Source organism: Molossus molossus, unplaced genomic scaffold (genome assembly GCF_014108415.1).
Source record: "Molossus molossus isolate mMolMol1 unplaced genomic scaffold, mMolMol1.p scaffold_m16_p_19, whole genome shotgun sequence".
NCBI classification, from domain to species: Eukaryota; Metazoa; Chordata; class Mammalia; order Chiroptera; family Molossidae; genus Molossus; species Molossus molossus.
In genome coordinates, this window is record NW_023425354.1 from 38,917,894 (window position 1) to 38,928,634 (window position 10,741).

At 49.7% G+C, this 10,741-nt stretch overlaps 1 protein-coding gene across 1 annotated transcript; it reads left to right on the forward strand.

Annotated features, from left to right (window-relative positions):
* The first annotated feature begins 12 nt into the window (after positions 1-12).
* TNFAIP1 (TNF alpha induced protein 1) lies at positions 13-10,733 on the forward strand. The gene is made up of 7 exons (XM_036268291.1): positions 13-116; positions 3,811-4,128; positions 4,714-4,883; positions 5,310-5,399; positions 5,485-5,537; positions 6,317-6,512; positions 7,963-10,733. The coding sequence occupies exons 2-7, from the start codon at positions 3,924-3,926 to the stop codon at positions 8,197-8,199; spliced, it is 951 nt and encodes a 316-aa protein (XP_036124184.1). The 5' UTR covers positions 13-116; positions 3,811-3,923; the 3' UTR covers positions 8,200-10,733.
* Positions 10,734-10,741: the final 8 nt, after the last annotated feature.

Sequence of the window (10,741 nt, forward strand, 5' to 3'; positions counted from 1 at the left end):
CGGTCCGAGGATGTGATTTCACTGCCGCGGATCGCTGTCCGGCGGGTGGCCGCAGCCTAGGGCGGTACGTGTGTCGGCCTGCAACCCACCTGACAGGAGAGGCGCTGCCGGGGACGGTGAGACTCGGGTCTGCCGATACCGTAGGGGAAGGGATGGACGGGCCCCGTGCTGGAGCAGAGAGCCCCACCTGGTCCTGGGGAAAAGGCGTGGGACGGCGTAAGGAAGATGGAGAGCTCAGTCCTTCGCTGGGGGTGGGGTGTGTGTGTGTGAACCGGTCTCGGTTTCTCGGTAAAGGAAGGGTACCGGCTGGGGAAGACTACTCTGGCGACGAAGAAGTTGGGACTTCTTGAACTTCTCCAGCCCCTTTGGATGAAGCCTAAGCTTTTTACCCTAGGATTTCTGCTAGACCCGCCCTCTCTAACCAAGATCGGCTCTCTCCCGATTTCCCATTTCCCCTGTATGTAACTAATTTCTGAGTCTTCTTCCTTTAGGACCCCTACCTGCTTCCACTGCCGTGGTTGTTTCCCCTTTATTCGGCTTGGGTTCCCCTTAGCTTCGCTGAGTCTGGCACGGATACGCCCCTAGCTTCAGACATCCCCAAATAACCACACACAAAGTCCGGAAGGAAGAGCACTGAGGCTTCCAGTGGAAACTTCATTCTCACTGGAATTACTTTCTGGGCGTCACCTGCCAAGGAATTCCTGGAACCCATTGGTATGGGTAGAATCTGAGCTGACGTCATCCAGGGGCTCATAGCAATTGCTTTGTAGGAAAGGAACAGATTAACTCAGGGTTTGTCTTTCTCTGTTGGTAACAACCTAGCCTTAGAGTTCCTTTGCTTTGGCAGAATGTGTGTGTGTGCTTTCTTTGATCCTGGGGAAATTGGTGCTTGTTAAAACCTGTTAAGGCTGTTAAGGGGTGGATTTATTCCTTTAGGGTGGGCTGAGGGAGGTAAGGTGATCGCATACTAGTGTTATTTATTGATTGGGCAGTCTTCTGGTGATGGTTCATTGTATCCTTGAAGCAAATGAGTCATCTGGACAAGCTATCAAAGGAATTCAGTACCTCACACAACTCCTGCTCTGGCCCTCCCTTGGACATTCTTCCCGGAGACTTATCTAAATTATCAGGGACAATTTCAGTATAACCAATCAACATATATTAAATACTTTAAAATGTATGTGGCATTATGCTAAGTTTGGAGAATGAGGCAGTAAACTTGGGAAAACCAGTGAGTGCACAGTTTCTGGATTACATTTACAAGAGATGATGTGCAACTGTAAACCTCTGCATGGTGTGATAATTAAATGAAATAATTCCACATTTTTTCCATCTCCATTATCAGCACTGTAGACTAAGCCTTCACCATCTTTTGCCTAGACTACTGCTTCCTCTGGTCTTCCTGCTTGATCTTTTGAACCCTTACAATACAGTCTCTACACAGCAGCCAGAGTGATCCTTCTAAAATGTAAATAATTCAGATTATATCAGTCCCCTGCTTAAAATTCTCCAATTGATTCCCATTGCAGTTTGTATAAAATCTGAATTCTTTAACATGATCTGGTCTTGCTCTCTTTCTATGCACCAGCTATCACGGCCTTATCTCTGTTCCTACAACATGTGCCTAACTGACCTTTTGGCACTTACCTTTCCATCTGTCTGGAATACTCTTTCAGACCTCAGCTGGAATGTCACCTTCCCAAAGAGGCTTTCCCTGGTCCCCTATTTAGATTAGCACCTCTCCTTAGCACCTCTAAAATCCATTAGTAAGTGGATTTTAGACCAGATCATGTTAAAGAATTCAGATTTTATACAAACTGCAATGGGAATCAATTGGAGAATTTTAAGCAGGGGACTGATATAATCTGAATTATTTACATTTTAGAAGGATCACTCTGGCTGCTGTGTAGAGACTGTATTGTAAGGGTTCAAAAGATCAAGTGCTCTCCTTAGCACTTTCTTAATCACTGTTTTATTATATTTATTGCATTTCTCACTTTTGGAATTACCTGCTTACTTATGTTTTCTTGTTGTCAATATCCACCAACTAGAATGCAAGCTCCATGAGGCCATGCCTTATTCTCTTCTGGATCTCCAGTGCCTGGCACATAACAGGGGCACAGCAAAGGCTACCTTTTATTACTTTTGTTCTTGTTAACATTATGATGCTTCGAACTCCTTGAAGACAAGGATGGTATCTTCTCATCTCTATATCTCTACTGCTTAACAAAATAGACACTCACTATTGTTTTATTGCTGAATTAATTGAGTTAATAAATATTAAATGCCTGGAATATAGTAAACATACAATGAATGTTTGCTGTTACTTTTTTTTTTTTTTCAGTAAATGGATTTTAGTGATTTTTAGAAAACCAAAACATGTAATATAGAATCTGAATCACAAGGGATGTCCTGGCTTTGCCCTCCTTTACTTTTCTTGCTCCTCTCTCTCATGAACTATTAGCATTTCCCTGTTTAGATCACTTAATTGATTTTTAGATTTATCATCTGGTCTTTTCTAGCCCTTTCTTCCCATTCTTTTTTTTTTTTTTTTTTTAAGAAAGAATGAGAGGGAGGGAGGGAGATGGGGAGAGAGAGAAACATTGACATGAAAGGGACACATCGAGTGGCTGCCTCCCGCACAGCCCTAGTTGGGTCAGGACCGGGGACAAACTGCAACTGAGGCACATACCCCTAGCGGGAACTGAACCCGAGTCTCTCTGGACCACAGGCCGATGCTCTAACCTCTGAGCCAAGCCGGCCAGGGCCCGTTCTTCCCATTCTTGTTAGGAGGAAACTGAAGACGAGATAGGGCTGGGCCCCTTCTCAGGAAAAAAGCAAAAATGGCCATTCTGTAGTTGTTCAGTCCTGGAAAATGGTGACAATCTCAGGAACTTAGGATAGAGCTGGTGCCAAGAAAGGGGAAGGTCAGGAAACCCCGGCTGGAGCCAGGGTCAGTTCTACCGAGGACACTGCTGGCTCCCTCCAGCCTGGCTCATTTCATGCTCTCCTAAGCTGCTTTCACTTGCCTTTTTGAAGCCAGACTCCAGGTGTTACTCAAAATAAGCTCTGGTGCAGGCTGCTTCTGAGCCTGGAATCTTTAAAAAGGAAGTATATTCTGTCCATCAGGCTCCTGGGAAACTCCTAGGCTGGCTGGACTCCCAGTAGGTTTGGCTGAAAGTCTTGGACCCGGGGAACCTGGAGAAGAAAATAACTGGACCCTGACTGGTAGATCCCCAGGGTGAGGACGTCTGCTCTGCCCAGTCTGTTCCTCTGACGGGCTCTAAGGGCTTGCTTGTCCTTTTTGCCACCAAGAGCTGAATCTCAGGGAGGCTGGTGAAGTGATCACCTCTGGGCTCTGGGAAACTGCTTTCAGACCTGGTTCCTGGTACCATAAAGAACAGCAGGAGCACCCTGGCCAGTTTGGCTCAGCAGTAGAGCATCGGCCTGCGGACCAATGAGTCTTGGGTTCAATTCCCGTCAAGGACACATACCTCGGTTGCAGTTTGTCCCCAGCCCTGGTTGGGGTCGTGCAGGAGGCAACCAGTTGATGTGTCTCTCTCACGTCAGTGTTTCTCTCTTTCTCTCCCTCCCACTCTGAAGATAAATAGAAAAAATATATATCCTCAGTGAAGATTTTAAAAAAAGGAACAGCAGGAGCATCTTTCCTAGGGCCTTAGCCTCCGCCAGGGAACCTTGGGGTTATCAAGAAGAGAATGACTGGATGGTCAGGTGTCTTTTCTTTTGTCCCCTCTGGCTGGGGGCTCTCCCCTGCTGATTCTGATCTTTTCTCCCATCTCCTGCTCACAGCCTTGAGAGTATGAGGCTCTGGCCCCCACAGGCCACTCACTCGTGATCCTTCCACCACGGCGGAACCTTCCAAGCCCACCTCCTGCCGTGTGGTGATCTACCTGAAGCGGGAGATGTCAGGGGATACCTGTCTCTGCCCAGCCTCAGGAGCCAAACCCAAGCTAAGCGGCTTCAAGGGAGGAAGCCTGGGCAACAAGTACGTCCAGCTCAATGTGGGCGGTTCCCTGTTCTACACCACTGTGCGGGCACTCACCCGGCACGACACCATGCTCAAGGCCATGTTCAGCGGGCGCATGGAGGTGCTGACTGACAAAGAAGGTGAGGTATCAGGGCTTGTTGGGTAAGGTGGAGCGGGAGGGAGGAGTTCCTGGGGATGTTCGGGGCAGGGTTTAAACCTGGCAGATCTAGAGTCTAGGTTCACTTTTCCAGTTCACCTACTACAGGACTCCACCTGGAGTCCTTAGTCGAGCTTCAGAATTCTTTGGAATTGTACATAGATTATTGTATGTTTACGTATTTTCCAGGGAGGCTATCCATACTTTTTTTTTTTTTTAAATTCACAAGGGACTAGATTCTCATGAGCATCGCCTTGGTGACTGGGCAGTGGGCAGACACAAGCAGGGCCTGGTGGTTTCTGTTGTCAGGAGGTAGGCCCCGGCTTTCCTGAGCCTAGGCCTCTGTAGGCCTGTTTCTCCCATCGTATGTGCCAATTGTTGGTTTCGGGAGGAGGACTGAAGACCTAAGAGCTTGAGGTTCTGTTCCCAGTTCTGTTAAGCTACACTGTGCTCTGTGTTCATGTGCTCTCTGCCACCTGTCACCAGGCTTCGGTGGCCTTTACTGCTGCCTGCTTCTGAGGTACCTGGAGGCAAACAGTAACCCTCCGGGGCCCATCTGAATCCCTAGGCTGGATCCTCATAGACCGATGTGGAAAGCACTTTGGCACCATTTTGAATTACCTCCGTGATGACACCATCATCCTCCCTCAGAACCGTCAAGAAATCAAGGAATTGATGGCTGAAGCGAAATATTACCTCATCCAGGGCCTGGTGAATATGTGCCAGACCGCCCTGCAGGTACGGAGGCAGAGTTGGGGCTGGTTGATAAGGGTGGGAGTTGGCCCCCCTCCTTCAGGGACTTAGGGTCCAGTTCCTGGAAGGCTGTGTGGCAGGTATGGTTGATGAGTCCAAACCTAGTTAGATACACCAGGTGTTGCCCAGGCCGAGCAAGTGGGCAGCCAGCAGTTTGTAAGGTGATGGACTCAAGCAGTATGACTAGGCCCTGCTGCTAGTTTATAGCCTAGATATCTGGATTTTAGGTTTTCTGGAAATGGGAGTCTGCTTGCCAGCCGGCAGTTTCTCTTACCAGGAGCCACCTAATCTCTGTCCGATGCCTCAGCAAGCAGGGCCGTGGCAGAGGGGCTTTGAAGTTCCTGGGGAAAGCCTGGCTAAGCCTGGCAAACAAGATCTCAAAAGGGCTTCTCGGCTGTGTGTGTCACCCAGGACAAGAAGGATTCCTACCAGCCTGTGTGCAACATCCCCATCATCACGTCCCTGAAGGAGGAGGAGAGGCTCATCGAATCTTCCACCAAGGTACTGGGATCTCTGAGGGACCTCTGAGGGCTGCAGGCAGGGGCTTCTGGGATTCAGACCAGCCCCCCACTCTCCTCCCTCACAGCCCGTGGTGAAGCTGCTGTACAACAGAAGCAACAACAAGTATTCCTACACCAGGTAGGGTTGGCCTCAGTGCAGGGGTGTCGGCGGGGATCTTGGGGAAGGGCTGAGCAGCCAGAGTGGAGGTTTGGCAGCAGACCCAAGGGAAGCCACCTGCACCCCTGGCATGGTTGGCATGGGTCTGGGTCTTAGGAGGGAAGAACAGAGAGCAGAAGGGAAATCAGGGCAGAGGCATTTGAAACTTGGTACAGGGCCCCGGCTGGGATATAGACGAGACTGAACATGTAACACACTCTTAACATCTGTCATGTCGGGCAGCATGCCAGGTGTTTTCCCAGCATTATCTTCGGGGGTGGAGGAGGGACACTGGGAAGCCAGTGGGCTGGGACTCCTCCTAAGCCAGCCTTTGTCCTAGGCCAGTTTCCCACTTGTCCCCCACAGTGTCCTCTCAGCAGGCCAGTTAGGCTGCAGGAGGCTGCAGGCTCAGAGTCCCAAACCCTCCCAGTGACTCTCCGTGGATACACACATTGCCAGCGTCACCCTTACAGCAAGGGGACGCATCCTGCGGAGATGGCAGCAAGCCTCCTTCCTTTCAGGCCTCATGAGAGACCTCCCTCCCTCAGTTCTCTCCACTTTAGCTTAAAACCAATTCAACTTCTTTTCCACGCAGGCCCCCAAACCCAGATGGTGCCCCGAGACCCTTCCTCTTCCTGTCCCCTCTGGCATCTTGACTTTTCATTTCAGCATGTTAGGGGAAGGGCGGGGAGAGCCCAGCTAGTACCCTCCCTGTGCTGGAACCTCATTCCCAGGCCTGCTGGCCCTCCTGGGTTTTTCAGCAACTCGGATGACCACCTACTGAAAAACATCGAGCTGTTTGACAAGCTCTCCTTGCGTTTCAACGGTCGTGTGCTCTTCATCAAGGACGTCATCGGCGATGAGATCTGCTGCTGGTCATTCTATGGCCAGGGCCGTAAGCTGGCAGAGGTGTGCTGCACCTCCATTGTGTATGCCACAGAGAAGAAGCAGACCAAGGTAGGGGGTGCTTCCCTCTGCATGGGTCGGGGCAGCACACACACCAGGGAGTGGAAGGGGCATCCGTTTCACTCTGTTTTTCCCAAATTCTCTGTTGGTGCTGGGCAAGGAGAAAAGCCAGCATGAGAGGCTCGGGGAATGGCATGGAACTGTTTGTTCTGGTCAGCTGAGAGGCAGGGGTTGTTGGGAAGGGAACAGTCAGTGTGATGAAAAGGACCAGGTCTTTGGACTTGGCCCAATTCAGGTTTGAATTCTAGTGCCACCATTTACCAGTTTACTGACTTTAGATAAGCCATTTAAACCATTTGGGCCTCAGTTTCCTCATTTGCAAACATGGGAATAATCGTGTGAATTTAACGGCTATTATGAAAACGAGACAATTCTTAAGAGAAGCAGCGCAGTGCAGTGGAAGTAGCTGTCAGATCTCTTCTGTGGCCCATTAGTTGGGTGTTCCTGCCCAGTCGCTTAGCCTTTGCGGTAACGAGAGCACCAGGCCTGTGTGGGGGATTTGTTAGATGGTAGTTAACATAAACTCAGCTAACCCCTCTCCCAGGCTGCAGGTGGTTGGTGTCCTCCCAGACAGTAGCTGCCCACAAGTGTGTTCGGGAGATGGCGGGGCTTTGAGGGTGGAAGGGCGCTCACCTGGGGCAGTCATGTGCATGCGAAGCGCTCAGAGCAGCCATGCTCTGTATTACCTTCTGGCCCCCAGGCTACCAAAGTGCCCACAGCTGGGTGATCTGAGAGTCCGGGAAGCTTGGCCCTGCTTCCTCCTGTCATTTTCTGGGGTGGGAGCTCATGTGCACATATCAGTGGAGTCAGGATTCAGGGGCAGGTCTCTGTGGAGACTGGTTATGCTATGGAAGTGGCAACAGTCCCCGTTACCTTCCGAAGTGCTTTCTCTTTCATGAACTTTTTGATTCTGCACACCACAGCTGAGAGAGGCAAGGCTCGAGCCTGTCTCCCTATTTGGCAGATGAGGGAACAAGCTCAAGATGACACAAGGTAGTCTAGAATTCAGGCGCCTTGAACGCCATCCCTACCCCTCGTTCAGTTAATGTTCACAGCTCTCTGCGGTAGATGTGAACCATGATTTTACACAGGTGGAAACTCAGGCCTGCTACGCCCAAAGCCCCACAGCTATTAAGTACTGGAGTTGTATTTGTACCTAGGCCTAACCAGAGTAAGGCCCTAACCTCTGCACATGCTAGTCCATTGGTCTGGGATCCAGGAGGACGTGAGCGGTGCTAGCCTTCTGCATCCTCATACACACAGGGTGCATTTCCTCACAGCTCTCTCCGAGGGGACCTGCGCTTGGCCTCATGAGACAGAAAGCCAACTGGCCTGATAGTTCTGGAGGCCTCTGAGCCAGCACAGGGCCGGGGGCCCTGACATGCTGCTCCCTTTGGGGTGAAACCACGTTCAGTCGGTCCTCTTGTCCCCCTCATTCTAGGTGGAATTTCCAGAGGCCCGAATCTATGAGGAGACACTCAACGTCTTACTCTATGAGACCCCCCGAGTTCCTGACAACTCCCTGTTGGAAGCCACAAGCCGTAGCCATCGCCAGGCTTCCCCCAGTGAAGATGAAGAGACCTTTGAACTGCGGGACCGCGTCCGCCGCATCCATGTCAAGCGCTATAGCACTTATGATGACCGGCAGCTCGGCCACCAGTCTGCCCATCGCGACTGACAAGACCCTCAGGGAGTCAGGGCATGGGACACCCTATCTCCCCTCCTATGGAATTCTGCCACCTTGGCCACCCCCCACAGCTGCTGGCTGGGTCTCTGCTCCAGCACCCAGAGGCATGACAGACCCTGCCTGGGAGGTCAGAGGGCTTGAGGAGGGGAGGGACTACATTCCTTTGCCCTGTTCCCTGAGCACTTCAAGATGACTGAGTCCTGGTCCCTTTGCTCAGCGGCTCCCTTCCTGCCCTACAGGGAGCTGCTTTGGCCCCAGGGTGAATTAATCTGCCCACCTCCTGCTAAGAACATTCCCCTTGGCCCTGCTGAACGCCCCTTTGCCCTACTGAAGGGCTACTTTTAGGCCTCAGCTGAGGCCCATGGGAGTGGGGTCATTCAGTGGAGAAGGTGGCTGCTGGTGCTGTGGAGACCCACTCTCTTGGAAGGTGGGGTTCCTTTTCTCCTAAGGTGTTTAAGCACAAGCCTGATGAGGTTTTTGTTTTTTTAATAATCTAGGAAATGAATAGTTATAAGTCTAATAGTGAGGGGACTGGGTATTCCTGCTACCCCTGTAGGATGCCAAGACCCTGGGTAAGGCAGAACCCTGGGCCCATCTCGATACCTTTGGGATCTATTTCTTTAAAGCACTTTGTACTTTTGTTGAGGAGATTGTATTCTTCCTTGACCCATGTTGTCTTTTTCTAACCCTAATTCCCTCCTTCCCTTCAGAATCAATCTGAGGGAGGAGATAGAAGAAGCAATAAAAACACTGACCAGTTTTGGCTTTGCCAGGCTGGCCAAGCAGCCTGCCCAGAGAGCACTGAGGGAGGATATGTAAGTTGGGACTTGTGGTCCTAATAACACCCTTCTGAGAAAGGACATTTTACCCCAACATCTTAAGAATCATATAACTGATTCCTAGGGTCTAACAATTGTTTCTTTTTCTTGCCCTCAGTTCCACAGAATGATGTCCTTACTGTAGAGCCAAAGAGCCATTTTAAGGGTCAGGAGCATGAGCCACAGCAGGAACGCTGTGGTCATGGCCACTGGACCTAGAGTCCTACATTCTCCACAGTCCTGTCCAGAGATGGAGTGTGCTTGGCCATACATCCCACCTCCCCCCACGCATGCTATTGGTTTTGTGTCCTGGTTGGGCATTGTGGTTCTTTCCAGGGTGAGTCTCTAAACACAGGACAATGTGAGCAGCCTAAGCCCCTTGAAAGGTTTCTTCGTTTCTTTCTTGTTGGGTAATTTGGCCATAGAGATGCCAAGCACCAGCCCTTGGGCAAAGATGCAAGTTCCTCTTTAGGGCTTTGGTTTTCATTTTGTTTGGCTAGGCCCTAGAAGACTGGTTATCTGAATTATTTTTCAAAGGAATGCCACCAGGAAGGGAATGTTCAGCCAGCCTAATGAATAAAGCAGCATAGCCACTTAGCAAGTTCATCTCTTAACTACTCTTACAATAAGCCCCTAAGTGGCTATTCATGGCTGATTCCACAGAGCCCATGGGCAAATGCCAAGCCAGGGTTAGCGGACATTCAACAAGGACCTGAAATGACATGATGGGTCAAAGGAATTGTGAGTCTAATCAGGTATTTTACAACTTGTCACAGTCTTGAATGTATAGACTTTCAGGTGAGGTGCTGTGGTGATCAGCTACAAACAGTTCTCCAGCCTGGGATGAAGACAAATCCATTTCTTTGGCCAGATTCTGGCTTTGGCTTTGTGCCTTTCTCACAGAGCCTGGAATAATTCTGAGGCTACTGGCCTACTTCCTCAGCTGTCCTCCTGAAGTCCTTTAATACTCAAAGTCCCAGCTCCCCACTGAAGTATTTTAAGGATTATCCTTTGACCTTCACAGCTCCTGTAGCCTCTTACTGCTTTGACATTCAGATCCTCTGCTGTCTCCATGGTGACTTTCTTCTTGAGAAAGCACAATAGTCTGGAACTCAAGACACTTTCTCTGATTGAAAATATCTCCTTGTTTTTAAGAAAAATACTAACATTGAGTTCACTGAAGTAATCTTAGCTTTTTAAATCAGACTTTGTGGTGTGAAGGCTTAGAGGATTTTGTTTCACAGCTCCATCAAAAAGCAACTCTTGGTCATAGGAATTTTTCAACTCCAAGCAGCTCAAGAGAAAAGTAAACAAAAAGCGTGGGTGAAGGTCAGCCCTTCTCATCAGTTTCTCAGAAAACTAGAAGCCCACTGCTAAGGACACATACCAGTATTGGGTTTATTCAGTTTGTTGTCTGACCAAGGTCTGCCTTATGGATAGCACTGGTCCTGGCATGAAGGAACTTCTTTATCACACAACTACAAAACTTTGTTGTTCAGCATAGGTGATGGAAACAAACACTAATTTCTAATAAAAGTATGTTACACTGCAGTGGTACAGAGCCGTGCTTACAGTGAGTGAGTATAGCTTGGTCAGCTTGCTGCTATGGATGTAGTTCTTGTATTTGTGTTCACCACCCCACCTTGTGTTCTTAGGTCGTTAAGTCCAGTTGGCCCTCAATTCTGCAACCCAGGCTCCCCCTGGTGGAGGATTAA

Coding starts and splice junctions, on each gene's coding strand:
- TNFAIP1 (XM_036268291.1), top strand. CDS start 3,924: ATGTCAGGGGATACCTGTCTCTGCCCAGCCTCAGGAGCCAAACCCAAG. Junction 5,400..5,484: donor TCATCGAATCTTCCACCAAG/GTACTGGGATCT, acceptor CCTCCCTCACAG/CCCGTGGTGAAGCTGCTGTA. Junction 5,538..6,316: donor AACAAGTATTCCTACACCAG/GTAGGGTTGGCC, acceptor TGGGTTTTTCAG/CAACTCGGATGACCACCTAC.